The 20255-nt window shown below is 44.9% G+C and overlaps 1 protein-coding gene across 1 annotated transcript in view; it reads right to left on the bottom strand.

Annotated features, from left to right (window-relative positions):
- Positions 1 to 16849: 16849 nt before the first annotated feature.
- The window catches only part of LOC132436391 (transmembrane protein 132D-like), a 384639-nt gene continuing 381233 nt past the window's right edge, over positions 16850 to 20255 (bottom strand). Inside the window, exon 5 of the mRNA XM_060029294.2 lies at positions 16850 to 17053. Within this exon, the coding sequence (XP_059885277.2) occupies positions 16850 to 17053 (204 nt within the window). The remainder of the gene's footprint in view (positions 17054 to 20255) is intronic.

The raw sequence follows: 20255 nt of genomic DNA, 5'->3' as shown, positions 1-20255 counted from the left end.
ACCAATGCACGTGAGCTGGGTTGAACCTGCACTTAAAATGTTTATTTTCTAAAATTACAGAATCATCTTGGAATTGAACTTGAAGCTGATCTTACAGGTTAAAATTCCCACTTCTACCTCCACGGAGAGAAGATGCAGGAGCTCATTTACGCCACCCCAAGAAATGGACCAAAGGATACACAGAGCATCAGGAATACGGATGATCACCTACATATGAAAAAACATGGCTAAGGTTTCAAGAAAAGACGATTTCTGTTATCTGTCAGCACTAGGACAAAGGGTGTGGCAGGACAGAAAAGAAGAATCACACTTTCAATTCAAAAGAGCCTTTAAAACAAAACAAAAGAACAAGTTATCACATGGCAAGTTCTTGATTAATTGTCCACCTAGAAAGTGATTTTTTCCCCCAAATATATCAACAGTTGGTGATTTAGTACGTCCAACATTCTAAGCTTGCTTCTCAAAATCAGCTGGTTTAAGATTTCCCATAGGAATGCTTGAAGTTTCTATCTATCACCTATCTATCTGCCTTTCCATCTGTCTATCCATCCATCATCTATCACCTATCTATCCATCAATTCATCTATCTCTATCTATCATCCATTATCTATGTCTATCTGTCTATTATCTGTCTTCTATCTATCTGTCTTCTTATCTATCTACCTATCATCTACCTATCAATCTATCTAGTTTGATAGGTAGTTATATCTAGTTATATCTGCCTTTCCATCCGTCTATCCATCCATCATCCATCTATCATCTATCTATCCATCCATCCATCAATTCATCTATCATCTCTATCTGTGTATATCTATCTATCTATCATCCATCTGCCTATTATCTATGTCTATCTGTCTATTATCTATCTGCTATCTATCATCTATCTACTTATCTATTATCTATCTAATCTATCAATCTATCTAGTTTGATAGGTAGGTAGTTATATCTAGTTATATCTGCCTTTCCATCTGTCTATCCATCATTCATCTATCATCTATCTATCCATCCATCCATCAATGCATCTATCATCTCTATCTATCTGTCAGTGTATCTATCTATCTATCTACCCATCTGTCTATCATCTATCTGATCATTTCCATATCACTGAATATAAGCAATTTTGCTCTGAAATAGACTGCATATAGAGCTTCTGAAACAATCCAGAGACCCTGGAAAAGCGTCTTATTCTAATGAAGTGATCTTCCCCTGACAACACCGTGGGAAACCTCTAAACGGAGCTGCCACAAGAAATCCTCAGACCTGTCGAGGGTTACACTAAAAAGTCCAGATCTGGTATTGAGCTCCTTGACTCCCACTGACAGCAGAGCTCAGAGCCTTGAAGTCTGCAAAATGCCCGACCCTTCCTTGAGGAGGTGGCTGGGATTCCCGTGGAGGGAGAGTAGGTCCAAAGGGGTCTCATTTGTGCACCTGTTCAGAGTGCAGGAGCCTTTGCATATTTGAAATCCAGGTGAGCCAAAGCCTCCCTTCTGGCACACCTCCGGCTTAAGCCCTGCTCCTCTGGCCTGAGATGGGCATCTGTGTTTGCAGCCTCTGTAAGGAGCCCTCCGGGCTCACCCAGCCTTGGCCCAGCTTCGCCTCCTTGACGCCTCTGCTGGGCCAGACTTGACCTTCATTCCTCCCAGGCCACCGCGTTTCCCCCTGTGCCACTGGAAAGGGGTCCAGACATCCCCTGTGGAGCAGAGAGCTCCGGGCTGCCTCTCTGCACCTCCCTCTGCATGACCGTCCACCCCATCCCTTCGGCAGTCTGCATTTTCACGGGTCCCCACTTTCTGAAGGAGGGCTCTCCCTTTTTTTTGTCTTCTTGTTCATCACAAATTGTGTTTATCTGTGATGAGCACTCTGGAGAACGCTGGAGCCAGACAGCCTGGTTCCAAGCTTGGGCATGTGCCCCGGATTCCTCATCTGTAGCACAGTCCCCTTATGGGGACTTTAGGAAGGTGAAATGAGGAACGGGTGTAAGTGCCCAGGACAGTGCCAGGACCAGATGACCATAAAAGGTTAGTACACTTATCATCATTTGCTAAAATGTAACAACAATTGCAAATTCATTGCAAAAATCACAACGTCATTTTTTTCAGAACTGATTTTGCATAACATTAGTATCTCATGTTCTTCAGAATTCATTAAATTAAATATTTATTCATAGAAACACTATTTATAATAGCCAAGGCATGGAAGCAACCTAAATGTCCATGGACGGATGAATGGATAAAGAGGATGTGGTACATACACAGAATGGAATATTACTCAGCCATAAAAAGAGTGAAATAACACCATGTGCAGCAACATGGACGGACCTAGAGATTATCATACTAATTAAAGTCAGTCAGACAAAACAAGTATCAAATTATATCCTTATATGTGGAATCTAAAATATGCTACAAATAAACTTATTTACAAAACAGAAACAGACTCACAGACATAGAAAACAAATTTATCATTACCAAAGGGGAAAAAGGGGAATGATAAATAAGGAGTTTGGGGTTAACAGATACACACTACTATATATAAAATAGATAATCAACAAGGACCTACTGTATAGCACAGAGAACTATATTCAATATCTTTTAATAACCTATAATGGAAAAGAATCTGAAAAAGGCTATATATATATATATATATATATATATATATATATATATATATAAAACTGAATCACTTCACTGTACACCTGAAACATTGTAAATCAACTATACTTAAATAAAAAAATTTTTAAAAACCTAAAATTTAACACATTTTAGATATTATAATTTTACATGTTATACAAATCTGTAGTAAATCATATATTTCTAACATGACACATGTGGAACAACTACTGTCAATTTAATATAAATAATTAGTTGCTATAGGCTCTCCTACATCTTTAGATGTGAGTCCCCTCCACCCGGAGAGAGCTCCTTTGCCCCTCTTCTTCACGGGTGCACACCTAGCCCCTCTTGCACTTAGGTAGGACCATGTGACTGTGTTCCAGCCAATGGCACATGAGCAGAGGTGCATCCCTTTCAGGCCTGGCCATCAACCATTGGGCATGATTTTCCATGCTCTCCGCAGCTCCACCAGATGGCGCTAGAGGAGCCCCAGGGACGGAGGCGCCACAACAGGGAAGCTCGGGTCCCTGAATCACCATGTGGAGGATGACAGCCAACATCAAGACTGGACTGTTTCACAGAAGAGAAGGAAACTCTGATTGTGTCAGGGCCCTTAAACACGGAGGTTTATTTGTTCCAGCCGTAAGCCTTACCCTAACAGATGCAGACAGAGAAGGGGAATGGGAGAATACTAAGAAAGTAGCTTCAAGGTATTGGAGGAAAATGGGGCTGGAGGGATTTAGGTGAGGGTGTCAGGGATGTAGTGGTGATGTGGGGGTGAGTAGGGAGGAACTGGAGTGAAAGTCTGAAATAGTATTACTTAAAAGGTATTTAAAAATTAGCGCAGGTTATAAACCTCTAGCATAAGCATGAAGCCAGAACCTTTAATTTTTAAAATAGTAATAAACTCAGTGGTGCAAAGTGGACGCTTCTTCTGTGTACGACTGCATCCTCACAGTTAGAAGCGATGGCTTGCAGCTCTCTGCCTTCTAAGAAGTGATGCATCATTGTGCGACACTGGAGCTTTACTTGTGTCTTTTCCTGTAGAGTCATACTTCTAACGAGTATAAAACAGAGCAATTGGGAATTTCCACAAAGAGGGATACCTGTGCTTATCGGGGTAGGTAACAATCTCTCCACTTGAATGCAGTCATATGTCAAAGCAGCATGGTCTGATCACTTGTGTACAACCTTCACTGTTGGTCACTCTACCCATGTACCACCTGTCTTATCATTTACTACAATGTTTCTTTACATCTTCTTTATACTAACAACTTTTAAATTTAGTCTGGTCCCAAGGAAGAATATACATAAAATCACAGTTGGACGTCCCACACGTGTTATCCTAGTAAACATTAGAATAAATAGAAACCTACTAACATAGAAAACGTTCTCACCCTCTAGAAAAATGATGTTATTCTACCTTAGAAAACACTGCATGAAAGGATCCAGGACATGAATTTTCCTTAAAAGCAAACTGCTCAGTGTGTGAACCCTGGAGGCCTTCCAAAATCACTATTGTGTTCTTTCAAAGTCTTACCTCAGGGGTGACTTTTCCTTTGGAAATGGCATTCAGCTGTAGGTTGCTATTCAGTGAGAGACTGTTTCCCAGTTCTGAGCCACGGAAAACACAACAGTGCTCACTGTTAAATTTCTCTGAGCTCATGATTCTCGCCCTAAATACCAGATGCACCCCACCCAGTGAAACACATCCTCTTGACCCACATTTGGGGTGACCACACATCCTGGTTGGCCCAGAACAGGTCAGCTTTACACCTGTCATCATGAATACTGTCTCCTTCCATTCTCAAAAGTGGCCCAGTGTGAGAAATATACTAAATTATATTCTACCCATAAGCTGTCCTGATGACACTATTCCCTCAGCATCTGAAATCTCAAACACAGCATCTGTAACATCTGAACTTCATTTCTCCTCCCATCCCCCATGAACCTGCTTCTTCAGTATTTTGATGAATGGAACCACTGTCCCCAGATACGCTCAAGCCACCCATGGCTGATCAACCAAAGGGTTCGGGATTGCAGGATAAGAGGTCGTTCTATTGGGGGAGGGTAGTGCTCCTGAGAGGAACTCTCTCTGGTCCTCAGTTCCCCTTGAGAGAGGAGAGGAAAGCCCTTGAGAGGTTACTGTCCATCAAATCATCAGATGCTAAATCACCTACAGCATTTGGAGGTGTCCAAGCTGTCCCCTCTCACAGAGTCAGAGGCTGATGACCCGCGATCTGAAAATGTGGGGGCCCATGGACCAATAAAATGCTTGGTACTGCTTGGAGGTAAAGAAAGTGAGAATAAAAGGATGGTCTGATGTGAAAACTCTCAAGTTGCCAACTGAGAGTAAGGAAGAGGGTTCCTGCTCAGGCTTTGGAATCGGGGCCAAGAGATTAGATAACGGTGGGGGTGAGGCATGCTTGCTGGAGGCAAGAGGGACATGTAGAGGAATGTGGAGCACAGCCCCACCCATTCCTGCAAAGTGCAGCTGGATATGAAGGGCTGTACTGGCCTGGAGCCAGCAGTCCAGGCATCCCTACTGATGGATAAAACGTGTGATGTTCAATCTGGAAGAAGATGTGCATGGCCGCGGCAAGCCACGGGAGGCCACGTATGTGCGTGGCCATGGCAAAGCCACTGGAGACCATGTATGTGCATGGCCATGGGAAACCACGCGTGTACATGGCCACGGCAAAAGCCACGGGTGACCACGTATGTGCGTGGCCAAGCCATGGGGGGCCACGTATGTGTGTGGCCGCAACAAAGCCACAGGAGACCACATTGGGTTTTTCTTTCTCCTGTTGTGTCACCTCCAAGCCAGAGACGTTTGTTCAGGAGAAAGGGGTGTACGTGACACTTCTTCATCTAAATATCAAGAAAGGCACATCCAGTTGGCTGAGAAGTTGGCAAGATGGCAGTGGTAAGCAGGGCAACGTGCCTCCAAGGAGGCCGACACCCTGGTTCCTGGAAGCTGTGCGTAGGTTGGGTTACGTGGCAAACGGAAATGAGGTTTCTAGGTTCCTAGATGGAATCAAGGCTGTGATCAGCTGACCGTGAGCCATGGAGATCGTCCTGGGTGATTCCAGTGGGCCCAGCGTTGCAGTGGAAAACAGAGGCAGAAAAAGAGAATCAGAGAGAGCTGTGACCTTGGAATAACAGACCAGTCAGAGACGCAAAGCTTTGCAGATGGAGGCAGGGGCCACAGACCAGGGGCTGAGGGGGGCCTTTATTTACTTACTTTCTTTTTAAAAAATATTTATTTATTTATTTGTTTATTTGGCCGCACCAGGTCTTAGTTGCGGTACGCATGCAGGATCTAGTTCCCTGTCCAGGGATCTAACACGCGGCCCCTGTATTGGGAGCACGGAGTCTTCACCACTGCACCACCAGGGAAGTCCCTACTTACTTTCTTAAAGGCAGATTTTAAATTTTAAGTGGGAACATCTTTGAAGTTTTAGCCAATACAACTCCTGCTTTGTGCATTTAGACAAACCTTCCCTAAGGATATTGAAACGTAAAAAAATAAATACCTTTTTAAAAGCATTTGCCTAAAGCAGACTTTACAAACCTAGGATTCTGTCCCTAAAGGACGACTGAATTTCATCTGTCCTAAGACTGCTCTTTTCTCCTTCCCATGTGTAACATCTCTGAAACCAGGACGCACTTTACAATTAACAGTGTCAGCCTTGGGTCCTGTTTTTAGCTGCAGCATTTTTCTTTCTTAGTGGTATTTGAAATCAATGTGAAAATCAATGATGGATGAAATCAGATGAAATATGAAAATGGATTTATTCTTTCATTTTTTATAAGTATTGTATTTTACTATTTTATTATAGCTGTTTGTATTTTACTATTTTATTATAGCTGTTTGTATTTTACTATTTTATTATAGCTGTTTGTATTTTACTATTTTATTATAGCTGTTTGTATTTTACTATTTTATTATAGCTGTTTGTATTTTACTATTTTATTATAGCTGTTTGTATTTTACTATTTTATTATAGCTGTTTGTATTTTACTATTTTATTATTTGTAATCCTTTCTGTTTTTATGAGTTTTGCTTTCACTCAGAGACAAAACTGGAATCACCACTGGTTTCAATATTAAACCTATTTTTTCCTAGTTTTTTTCCCAGTTTTTTTCCCCTTGCTTTATTGGGATATATTCGACATACAACATTGGGTAAATTTAAGGCGTACAACGTGATGGCTTGATACAAGTATATATTGTGAAATGATGACCATAATTAGGTTAGTTAACACCTCCACTTCCTCACATGGTACTGGTGATGATTTTATTTGTAGTGAGAACATTTAAAATCTGCTCTCCTAGCAGCTTTCAAGCATATAATACAGTATTATTATTTTTTTCTACATGATGTACAGCTTTATTTTTTGGGAGGGGGTACATTCTTTTCTAAAATTAAAAAAAATTTAAATTGAAATGTAGTTGATCTACAATGTTTCAGGTGTACAGCAAAGTGATTCAGTTATATATATATACACACACACATTCTTTTTCGGATTCTTTTCCATTGTAGGCTATTACAAGATACTGAATATGGTTCCCTGTGCTATACAGTAGGTCCTGATGGTTTATCTATTTTATGTATTGTAGTGTGTATAACACAGTATTATTAACTGTATAATCACCAGGCTGTACCTTCGAACCCCAGAACTTACTCATCTTAAAACTGGAAGTTTGTATCCCTTGACCAACATCTTTAGAGGATGATAAAGTCAAGGGAACAGATTTTCCCCTAGAAACGTCCCGGAAGGAATGCGGCCCTACTGACCCTTTGATTTCAGCCCATACTGGCCTTCTAATCTACAAAACTGTAAGATAATTAATGTGTGTTACCTTAAGTCAATACATTTGTGTATTTTTTTTACAGCTGCAATGGAAACTCATGCAGACTTCAAGGGGGTTTGAGCAGTCCCGTCACTAGCCATCTACGGTCTACAGCAGCCAGAGACCTCCCGCCACGTTCAGACAGATGGCGGCCCCGCTCTGGTCCAGGCCTGCTGGCTCCCGGCCCCATCACGGTCAAGGCGCGGTTCTCGTGTCCCCACAGCCTTCACCGACCTGCCCCTCTCACCGCTGCTCCCAGCTCTTCCCCGACGCTGTCTCTCACTCACTGCTCTCCACTGCTGTTGCTCTGGTTCCTCCCACACACCGACGGGTTCCCACCTCCGGCCCGTCCTGCCCGAAACGGTCCCGCCTCTGCTCTCAGCGACGCGCTCACTCGGCTTCGAGATCTGGACCCAGCGCCACTTTTCCAGGAGGCGCGGACATTTTATATACACATATATATGCGCACACACATACACCTTGCTGAAAAGGCACAGAGGAGGAAGATAGGATATATGTATGAAAGTATTATATAGGATATAGGACTACATATATATAAAAGATAAATATAGAATATATATATGAAAAGAGGATATCTATATATGTGGAACTATTATATAAGATATAGGACATTACACTACATATGTATAGGATAAATATAGAATATATGTATGAAAATAGGATATTTATATATGTGAAATTACTATATAGGATATAGGACATATATGCTACACATATATAGGATAAATATAGAATATATATATGAAAAATTGGATATTTATATATGTGAAACTATTATATAGGATATAGGATGCATATATTATACATATGATATATATATATGAAAAGACTATGTAGGAAAATATGTATATATAGGATATATAGAAAAGTGAAACTATCTCTTCTTTTCCTCCCCTATAAAGGACACTATATAGATGAAACGTTCTTTAGGATATAGATAGATAGATAGATTATATATAATATACATACATATATGTAATATGTATATTAATATGTAAATAAATAATACACAAATAGGATATTTACATAGGTGTCCTATTTTTTGCCTCCATGGAAGAAACTATGTGAAACTATATATAATATATATGAAAGTATACATATAGGATATATATCTGCCTATATGTTAAACTATATATTATAGCTTATATAGGATATAATACATATAAGAAAATATCTCCTACTTTCCTTCTCTGTAAAGTATATATGAGAAACAATGTTTGTGAAGAAATATATGTAGGAGATAGGAGATATATATATACATGAAAATAGAATTTTCTGTTTTCCTCTTCAAATCATGAGGGCAGGACTTTGTTTTGCTCACTGCTGAATCTACAGCACCTGAACCATGCCTTCTGTGCGTCAAAAACTCAGCAAGTATTTGTTCAATGATTTATGTTTATAATTTAGCTCTTCATTAGACCAGTTACAAGCATTTCAGTGCAGTTTGAATTTTGACTACCATATGGGAGCCTCCACAATATTTTCTGCAATTTGGGCTTCTACAGTCTTAACCTGGCTCTGCAAAAAAAAGAGTATTTCCATGTACAGTGGTGGCCCAAACGCTCATCTCTGGTCTTCACCAATACCTGAGCATTACCTGGGCTGGGCCTCTGCTGTTTCTTACAGCCTGACTTGTGTTCAGACCTGCTGGAGGCCTGGGATTTGGGATGGATCTCTGAACGCTCCATCCAGTTGCTCAGAGATTTGAGGGTCCAAAGAGGACCCTCATTTGCGATTTGAAACCACACGGATTCCCCTCCTTGACTGTGACCATTGCCTCCAAACTGAAAAATCTAACTCACTAGTTTTACTTGGAAGGGCCCTAAGCTGGGCTTTCATCTTGGTCACAAACACTCATTATGCTCCTGGCACCGTCTCTCCCTCTCTTCTTGGATCAAAGATCACTCCCTCAGGGGAAAGCCAGCAGAAACTTCTGCAACTCACCCTAAAATTAAAATCAAGACTCTGTGTCAAGCTCTTGTCAGACAGAAACCCTCCAGTGCCAGGCCCTGAAGGACAAATAATGAAAAAAAAAAACAACAACCTTTTGGCCAAGTATAATCTCAAATTTTGGATTCCACATGTACATTTTTGCCATCCTTTATCCCCCTATTAATTTTAACTCAGTAGAAGCAGAAGATAAGGATGTGCTGCTGGGTTAGTACTAATTATTACTGCTATCTTCATTAATGAGAATTTCTGATGTAAGTTGGGGTATGAATCACAGCAGGTGTGTTGTACATTCAGATACATTTTACATGTGATGTGCGAGCTGGTAGCTGTGTGCCTCATTTTACCACCAATGGAGGTTTGACTCCTAACTCATCATGCAAAACACTACCATTCTTTTGTTAGGTTTCAAAAGAACAATGCAATGGCTTTGTGCCAATGACATGCATCCTGTACATGATGCAGTCTTCAAATGCCTGAGCACTGAGTCAGAGGATTTAAAAGGGCTTATGACTCATATCTCATGCCTTAATGCACCTGTTGTCAACATGTTTTCCTTCTTCATATAACAATGTCCTTGTAGTCACAGAATTATAAGTCAAAGAAATAATTTCCATCACAGAAATGGAGGGGAATTAGCCAGGCTCACCATTATAGGCATGTTAGAATCCTGGAAGGTGCTGTGCCTGCAATTTGGGCTTCTGCCACCAGGAGGTGCCCATCAGGAATCCTTTGGCTGATAATGAGCACCTGGCTCCAGGTGTACAGAGATGATGCCTACTGGCATCAAGCAAACAATACATCCGAAATCCAAATTTCACAAAGTATGTGTGTTAACAAAAAAAATCAATGTAACAGAAAATACCATGGGAAGGGAACGGAAGATCTGACACTTTGTGCCTTGCTGGGTGTTATTAATGTTCAACACAAATCTGGGTTTATTCTACCATTGATTCATTCCACAAACATTTATTTATTAAGTAACTGCTATGTGCCAGGCCTTCAGTTAAGTCCAAGAACACAGAAATGAGTCTGACAAATACCCAGTCTAGAATGTCTCCAAACCTGGCAGTCTGTCCACACATAAATAACTGAGGATAACCACATCCCAAGCACAGTCACACCTTTACCTAAGAGTTAAGGTCTAAAGAAAGGTGCCTTCACCTCTAGTGAAATTACTCTTGAAAAATTTTTTAAATTGGGGCTTTTTGGACGATGAATGTATTGTTTGACCTCTAAAGAGGTTCCATCAGAGCATATCCCAGAATTTATATAGGACTGGCCTAGAAACCATATATTCTTTGCTCTTGGATTTGAGCCAGTTCTGAGACATCCATTTTGCTCCCACAAGGGGCAGCCTCTGTGAGAATGAAACTCATACAGAAGAAAATGTGGCTATAGGTGAGGGGGTGGGAGAGAGAGACAAGGAGAATATTCTCATGGTATCTCTTGAGGTTCTGAACAAAACCCCCCAAAACTAGCCCTGAATGAACTTTTCAATTACATCAATCACACTTATTTTTTTATATAAACTTATGTCAGTGTGGGTGGGATTTCCTGTTATTTCCAACCCCTAAGAATCACAAAGGATAGTCTCATCAGTATCTGAAATGCATCCTGAGGGACCCACTGCCTTCTTAAAAACCCAGCATCCTTGGGAGGCGTAAGGTATCATGTCTTCACATAATTTACAATTCAGCGCGAATAAGCCTTCCAGTGATTTCCTGAGAGGAGGTTTTGATATGGATGGAGGAGAACACAGCAGCTTACTGGGCCTCTGGCTGGGAAGGAAGAGAAAGCAAATAAAAATAAAAAGATGGGGGGCAGGGGAGATGGGCTTTAAAGACAGACCTGCTGCTCAGAGGTTTCCCAGGAGCCTCTGAACAGGTGTTGAGATGCTTCTCCAAGGACCCCTTGGCTTCTTTCTCAAGGGCCTCTAAATGACACCGAAACATTATCTACACCAAGTGATTCTCTTTCAACACCTGTGATTCACAGAGCAGCATGGTGACAGCAGTGTAGGTTGTGGATTTTGAGTTTTAAGTTGTGCATCAGGTGGTGAGTCCTGTGGATGGATGTGAAATTGAATGCAGGGAGCTTCTCTACTTTCCTTGAGTCTCTGCATTTCTGACGGTGATTTCATGACTCCCAAGATGACTCAAGTCATTCGGAACTCTTTAGGGCACAAATATCAATGCAGACTTCTTTGATGACTGGTATGGTAAGACTTACACAAATTGCTTTGCACAAAAGGACTTTATTCGCTCTTATTTAGGAAGTGGTGTGGTGGGATTCAAGTGTTTGAGCAGTGTCATAAGGAACTGACTTTTCTGCACAGCGGTCCTGGCTTCCTCTGTTGTTTTTAACTCCCTGGCAGGCTCTTTTCTCAAGATGGACCCTAATAACTCCAGCATATCCTCTCAGGGATAAGGAATAAGAACAAAAGGAGATAAAATGCTTCTCTTGCAGGAGTTCCAGCCAGAGTCTCAGGACTGCATCTGATTGGCTGGGATTGGATACTGGGTCTCTCCCTAAGCCAATGACAGTGTCCAGAGGGATGCAGAGCTTTGATTGGCCACGACAGGTCACATGGCCACTGAAAGCTGAGATGGACATACCATTTAAATTGCATGGATTTAAAATAAATGAGGGACCTCCCTGTGGCGCAATGGTTAAGAATCTGCCTGCCAATGCAGGGCACATGGGTTCGATCCCTGGTCCAGGAAGATCCCACATGCCGCGGAGCAACTAAGCCTATGAGCCACAACTACTGAGCCCGCGAGCCACAACTACTGAAGCCCGTGTGCCTAGAGCCCATGCTCCGCAACAAGAAGCCACCACAATGAGAAGCTCGCCCACCACAACAAAGAGCAGCCCCTGCTCGCTGCGATTAGAGAAAGCCCACGCACGGCAACGAAGACCCAACGCAGCCAAAAATAAAGAAATTAAAGAAATAAATTTGTAAAATAAATTAACTGAGCCACGGGTATGAAATACACACTGTGGGAATGCAGTCAGTAACTATGTATAACATCTCTGTGTGGTGACAGATTGTAACTAGACTTACCTTGGTGATCATTTTCAAATGCATAGACATACCAAATCACTAGGCCGTGTACCAGGAACTAACAAACATAGTGTTGTAGGTCAATTATACTCCACAACCAACCAACCAAACAAAAGAGATCAGATTTGTGGTTACCAGAGGCGAGAGGGGAGGGGAGGGGGAATTGGATGAAGACAACCATAGGTACAAACCCTTAGTTACAAGATAACCAGGTACTAGGGATGGAATGTACAACACGATAGACAGAAGTAACCCTGTCGTGTGTTATACATGAAAGTTAAGAGAGTGAATCCTAAGAGTTCTCATCACGAGAAAAAACACTTCTTTCTGTTTCTTTAATTATGTATCTATAGGAAGCGATGGATGTTCACTAAACTTATTGTGATACTCATTTCACGATGTAAGTCAAATCATTATGCTGCGCACTTAAACTTAAACTTAAACAGTGCTGCATGTCAGTTATATCCTCATAAAACTGGAAGAAAAACATGAAATAATTAAAAAAAGAATTTTGAAAAAGAAAGAAAAAATTTGCACAAATTTGCTGCAAAGACGTGGAGGAATTTTCTAGAGAAAACCAGGTTATTGTTATCAGAAAAAGGGTGGATGAAAGCTGGAGAGACAAAGCATACACGTCCATGACAGGAATCGGCAGTGCTTCCTAAAAGCTGTACAACCGAGAAGAAACGCACAATGGATGACATACCCCGTTCATAACAAATAACCGACAAGTAGACTTTCCGGAATATAAAATGACACGCAGAGCGTCGCAAACCGGAAGCTGATAAACGTTTAAGTAATAGACCTCCCCAGGGGTATTTGTGGTTTCTGAGATCTTTCTCTTCTGCAGGTTCACCTGCATAGTTTCCTTAGCACTTTCCTGGGGCCGTGATGGAGAGGGTCCTCAATAAACGATAAACCAGACGGAATGGCATATGGCTTCAGTGATAAGGAATAGCGACGTGGGGCAGACGCATCACAGAAGACTTCATGGAAGAAGCACATCTTCAACAGGACCTTAAAAAGCAGGAAGAGCTTGGATGGGTCAGAGCAAGCTGGTCAATGGTCTTCTTGGCCGAACTTCCCGATCGTGGTTCAATAAATGCTTGTTTGAGGAAATAATAATAAAGTTAAGTAAACCACCCCTCTGCCTAGACTCTTGCAGTGATTATCTGACATCTACAGGACTAAAACCCCAGGACCCGGCTTCCGTGGGTCCCCTGCATCTGAGTTAGACTCCCTCTCCAACTACACGTCTTCACATATCAGGTTGTGATGTTTGACTAGTGAAATGAGACCCAGTTTCCTTATTTTTCAAATAAGGATCCTGCCCGTCTCTAGAAGTCAAGACCATCACTGCTCCTGGCACGTAGCAAACGCTTCAGAGAAGGGAGTTATTTTTATCATCAAAATGAACGATCATCCTCCCACATTCAAGCCTTGCTGAGCTCCAGTAGTTTTCCAAACATCCCACGATCACTCATGCCTCTGTCCACTATCTTAGTTTGGAGTCTCTTTTTAAAAAATAATTAATTAATTTATTTATTTACTTTTGGCTGGGTTGGGTCTTCGTTGCTGGGCGCGGGCTTTCTCTAGTTGCGGCGAGCGGGGGCTACCGTTCGTTGCAGTGTGCGGGCTTCTCATTGCGGTGGCTTCTCTTGTTGCGGCGCACGGGCTCTAGAGCGCAGGCTCAGTAGTTGTGGCGCATGGGCTTAGTTGCTCCGCGGCATGTGGGATCTTCCCGGACCAGGGCTCGAACCCATGTCCCCTGCATCGGCAGGCGGATTCTTAACCACTGCGCCACCAGGGAAGTCCCAGTGTGGAGTCTCTTGAAAGCAGAGCCTGAGACCAATAGCTGTAGGCAGGAAAGTGGTTCCTGGCAGCAGATGGGAGGAAGGTAAGGAAGACAAGAAGAGGAAGGAGGAACGACAATCAAAGCTGTGCTGTTGATTTGGTTGCCCCTGAAGCATGGGGGCTCAGCCCTGCTGGGGGCTTCTGAGCAACTGCGTGGGAGGCACAGGCGTTCAGAAGGACGGAGGCGGCAGCTGCTCTACGGGGGTAGGGTTGCCCCTGGGTATGCTCACTCCCCAGAAGACTGAGAAAGCTCTCCCAGCTTTGGAAACATCCCTGAGACAGATAAGCTGAGAGGCTCACCAGGCTCTAGGGCGGGACACCGTCAGAGCATGTGCAACAACTTTCCACTTCAGTTACAGCTGAAATCACAGGGGGCCAAGGTAATATGGCCACACAGCACCAAGACCACCTCCGACCACCTTCCTTCGCGCTGTTTCCTCTGCCTGCCATGTCCTTTCATGTCTTTTTCCAATCTAGCCGACTGGATGTATACTCATCCTTCAGGTCTTAATTGAAATATTTCCCCTGAGAACACTTTCATGATTCAGTTACACATTTCCTCTTCAGCGTTCCTTGTTCATTACTGCACTGTTGATTCCTTCATTCCACAAACACCTGTTGAGTACCTACTACAGGCCTGGCATTGTTGTAAGCGACGGGGATACAGCAGCGAATGAAGGGGAACAAGGTAGCACTGCCCTCGTGGAGTTTACATCCCGGTGAGGCAGTGTGACAATAAATAAAATGAAAATTTTGAATATATAATATAGTTGAAGACATATAAATGTATGATGTACAATTATATAGACTAGACTATAAATAGATGACATATATGAATAAATATGATGGATAAAGGGGAAGCAGGGATGGAGAAAGGCAGGGCTGTGTGAAAATTTTACGAACTTTGTGCAGGAAAGGCTTTGGCAGGAAGGTAAAGGAGGGAGCGGGCTGGGCAGCCATCGAGGCGAAGACAGTTGGCAGATGGGGGAGGAGAAAGGGTTTCTGAACTGTAAGAGGAACAGCAAAGTCTCGTGGCTGGAACAGAGGTAGCGAGAGGGAACTTGGCAAGAGGTCGGACTTGAGGCAGGCGTGGCCGGCTGGGCTGCACTTGCCCCGTCCTCGTAAACACTCTGACTTTTCCTTTGAGATGGGAGGGAGCCAGTGGATGGTTCTGAGCTGAGGAGTGACATCAACAGGCTTGCACTTGGGTCATGCCGGCTGCTGCATGCGGCCAAGGTGGCCCCTGGGAAACCAACGAGGAGGTCACCGCTTTGACCCAGGAGGGTTACGGCGGCTTGGAGTGGGGTGGTGGCAGGACACCTGGGGAAGGGTTGGCTCCTGGCTCCTCGGTGTGTTCAGATAGCACTGCCAGCGGGAGAGAGAGAGAACGGGAAGTCCAGGGTGTGCCATGATGCTGCTCTGGGCCACTCGAAGGATGGATGTACCATGTACTGATGTGAAGGGGCTTCTGGAATAAGTGGGCGGCGGCGTGCCATGTAACGTGCCACAGGGCTCTGTCGTCTTCTCCCATCTCTGCCTTCTCTCCAAGCAACTAAGGACAGGGATGTGCCTCTAACTTGTGGTCCTAACATCTGAGACGGCACCCAGCGCTTAGCGGCGAGTCAAAGCTGCGTTTGTCCGCGGCCCTCTCGTGGGTGGAAACGCGCCCTGGGGTTCTCACGGGGGCAGAGAGGTCCCGCGGTCCATGCGCAGAACGGGCAGGAAGGCTGTGCCTAGTGCCGGGACCACAAGGCTGGGAGTCCCCCTCCCCGGACCGCACCCCTCACCAGCCTGGGGCGTTTGCTGGCATCTCACAGCATCAGAGGAGGTGCCGGGATGCCTTCGTCTCCACAGTGGGTGGTGGCAGCGTGACAAACCCCTCTCCGCTGCCGACTGGCATCGTGCTACAAGCTGCCTGGCAGAGCAAACTCAGTCCCCCGCCTGGCACAGCCCCCAGGGGGCCTTTGCCTTAGAGCACTTCTGCGTTCAGTGGAAAAGGAGAAAGGAGACGCCAGAGGAAAGGAAAGAGTCTGCGGCACTCACATGAGGCCCGGCGGGAGCTGGTCACCTCATCCCTAAGTCGAGGAGAATTCTGCGGCTTGGCCAGGGAAGCGGAGACCGGTTGTGAATCAAAGCTGGGGGTAACTGTATACTTTATACCCACACTGACGTTCCCCAAACGCTTTGCGCGCTGAAATCACCCCAGAGCGTGGCTGCATACGTGTTCATCTAGCTTCCCTCCCCTTCCCAGCCGGGCGGTCGGGGGCCCGGAACCTCGCTTAGGACGCTGGTCCCTCACCCTCGCAACCTCCCCAGGAGGTGGGGAAGAGGCCACAAGCACTTGGAAACGCGGAAGGTCAGAGCATCACAGACCAAGACTCCTCCCCAGACCAATTCTCATCCTGTTCTATTCCTGGGCAGGGAATGGAGGCGGCAGGATAACCAGAGCGGGATCGGGGGGCATCCCGAAGGGCCCCGTGGTCCCAGCGGGTCAACCAACACTGATGCCGACACGACAGCGGATTTCTGCGGGGGCCGGGAGGTGTCGACTTGCCTTAATGACGTCTTCATCGGAAGAGCGGCACTCCACAGACTTGAGATCGGTCACGGCGCCGTCCTCCTCCACGGAGACCACCTTCACCGGCACGGCCACCGTCTTCCCAGTGAGGACGGCTGTGTTCAGGATCTCCGCCTCCTGGAAGACCAAACACACGCTACGGTCACACCCCTGCACGCACGCAGGCAGACCGCCTTCCCCAGCCTCCCTACCAAGGGCCCCACCCCTACTCAGGCTCAAAAAGCCCGGCACTGGGCACCGGCCGAGGGGTCACGGCGGCCAGGAGAGAACGTTCCACCATCACCCAGACTTGCGCAGGGAGAGTACGATGGAGAAGGGGTATCACATGTGGGGGCGAAGGAGCGAATGTATCACTAATATTGTGCTCGACAAACCTCACCACGTACCAGGAACTGCCCTAAGCACTTTATAAATATGGACCTATGAATTCTCACAGCATCCCAACGCACATTCGTATTCACTCCTTTTTGTGGATGGCACAGAGAGGTTTTGTCATTTGCCCAAGGTCACACAGCTAGGAAGTAGTGAAGGTGGGATCTGAACCCAGGATGCTCAGCTCCTGAGTCCATGTGTTCGCCATTCCAATTGGTATAAATCCACACAAAATGATTCCAATGTCAGCAGTCAACTGTTGACCAGAGGAGCAGGGTGCCTAGATTAGTAATGATGCAGGGGGCAGGCAGAGGCTGTGAGAGACCCTCACTCTGTAGGCTGTCGCTCAGGCTTCTTTCACTTACTGCCAGTTTTCACATCCTGGCCTCTGTGCTTGTCTGGAACGCTGTGATGGCCCCAGTGACACTCCCAATGCCCCATCAATGTGACACACGCACGCACAACACACACCCAAGCACGTGTTTTCCCTACTAAACACTCCCTCCAGAGCTCAGCTCAACACACGTGTGTCCTCTGGGACACCCCCCGCCTGCCCCTGTTATTTGCTTGCAGAGGCCGAGGACATGACAGCCCCTCAGAGCCCAGGAAAGAAAGGCAGGGCCTCTCCTTCAGGCACCCGACACACCTGCCGTTTTACTGTTACTTATAGTCGTTCAATCCTTTCATCCCTCTTCTAGAAGGTAAGCTCTGCGGGCTCCATCTGCTTTCTGCTCACCAGAACCTCGCCCAGAGCCCGTGGAAGGCATGGAGAAGGGCCCAGCAGGGAAGGAACTGGAATCCACATCGGCATGAGCATCTCCTTGCTGTGTCTCAGTCCTCTGTGCATGAGGACCTTCTTTTATTAATTTTAATTTTTATCGAAGTATAGTTGATTTACAATGTTGTGTTGGTTTCAGGTGTACAGCAAAGTGATTCCCTTACATATATACATATATTTATTCTTTTTCAGATTCTTTCCTACTATCGGTTATTACAAGATATTAGAGTTCCCTGTGCTAGACAGTAGGTCCTTGTTTATCTCTTTTATATATAGTCGTGTGTATCTGTTAATCCCAAACTCCTAATTTATCCCTCCCGCACCTTCCCTTTTGGTAGCCGTAATTTGTTTTCTATGTCTGTGATTCTATTTCTGTTTTGGAAAGAAGTTCATTTGTATCATTTTTTTAGATTCCACATGTAAGTGATATCATATGATTATTTGTCTGCATGAGTCCCTTCTTGGCACTGGGTACACAGGTGACTTTTCCCGGACACTGAGCAACAATCCCTACTCTGCACTCAGTGCGCCCAAGCCCTCTCTGGCTGCTCTGCACTCAGTGCGCCCAAGCCCTCTCTGGCTACTCTGCACTCAGTGCGCCCAAGCCCTCTCTGGCTGCTCTGCACTCAGTGCGCCCAAGCCCTCTCTGGCTGCTCTGCACTCAGTGCGCCCAAGCCCTCTCTGGCTGCTCTGCACTCAGTGCGCCCAAGCCCTCTCTGGCTGCTCTGCACTCAGTGCGCCCAAGCCCTCTCTGGCTGCTCTGCACTCAGTGCGCCCAAGCCCTCTCTGGCTACTCTTACTTATACTGTTGTGGCTTGTGAACTGGCACAGTCCTGGGAGGTCATATGAGCCCATTTCTCAGATGGAGAACACTGAGTCCTAGGAATCTCATTCTTCTCTGCAGGGATTGTCACTTCTAATCACATGAAAATCAAAGTCCCTGGGCTTCCCTGGTGGCGCAGTGGTTGAGAGTCCGCCTGCCGATGCAGGGGACACGGGTTCGTGCCCCGGTCCGGAAAGATCCCACATGCCGTGGAGCGGCTGGGCCCGTGAGCCATGGCTGCTGAGCCTGCGCATCCGGAGCCTGTGCTCCGCAACGGGAGAGGCCACAACAGTGAGAGGCCCCCGTACCGCAAAAAAAAAAAAAAAAAAAAAAAAATCCAAGTCCCTGTGTAACCCGAAATCTCTGTATAACAAGACTTCCAAGTTCTAGCCCATGGCATTCTCAGTTCAGCCCCCATTCATCACACGTCCATCGTGTTCTAAGAGGTTCTGTGTCAGCACGCACACCGAGTTTCTTCTGTCAGTCTGAACTTGACTGACCTAGCCTTGGAACAGCAACAAGAGAACATCTGGACAGGCCTTAGGAGCTGTTTAGGGAGGTTCTGCATCTCTTACAGACAGGCTTGCAGAGATTCTGGTTAATTTGGTTTTCATGTGAAATCACAAACGCCTGTTTAGCCGCACGCCAGAAGAAGGCGTAGAAGTTTATCATCTTAAAATTACATAACCGTTTTCCTTATGTCAACTTTCCATTTCTTATATAAGATCTTACTTTTCCTTTATAGGACATGGTTCATTTTATACTTAGCTCATTTGGTTTAGCCTTTGGAAATGATAATATATATATACACATATATGGATATAAATATACATTTTGTTCCTTTATTTTAATTCTGAAAGACAAGACTACAGTTTGTAATGTTCCTGAATTTCAAAGACCATGCCTCAAACTGTCTGAATATGCATAGGCCTCCAAATGCCCCATTGCTTATGCACCTTTTTTTTCCCTCCCCTGTGGGTTCCCAGCCAGATTTTGTTTTATTTTGGGTACAAACATAGTAAAAGAATAAAGGAGCCCAGTCAGAATGTGGTGCTACTTTCTGTTGCCTCTGGGAAGGAAAAAGGCCAGCCGTATTTTTCTACTCTAAAGGGTAGAGATCAAAGGGAACTATTCTCACTTTGGGAAGAAGTGGAAAAAATGCATTTTAACTCTCGGGCCCAACCTGGCCCACTTCACAGGGAAAAAACAGACTAGAGGAGCAGCATTAGGACGCCAGTATCAAAGAAAACAATTTTGCACATCAGTGGTGGAAAAGTAAAGAGCACGTCTGCTCCAACTCAAAGGCCTTTAATGCATTTGCAGTCAGCTCAGCATCATGAGAAACG

This window comes from Delphinus delphis, chromosome 13, assembly GCF_949987515.2.
Source record: "Delphinus delphis chromosome 13, mDelDel1.2, whole genome shotgun sequence".
In the NCBI taxonomy this organism is placed as follows: domain Eukaryota; kingdom Metazoa; phylum Chordata; class Mammalia; order Artiodactyla; family Delphinidae; genus Delphinus; species Delphinus delphis.
Note: the sequence above shows the minus strand (reverse complement) of the source record. Positions and strands in the feature narration are given on the sequence as shown.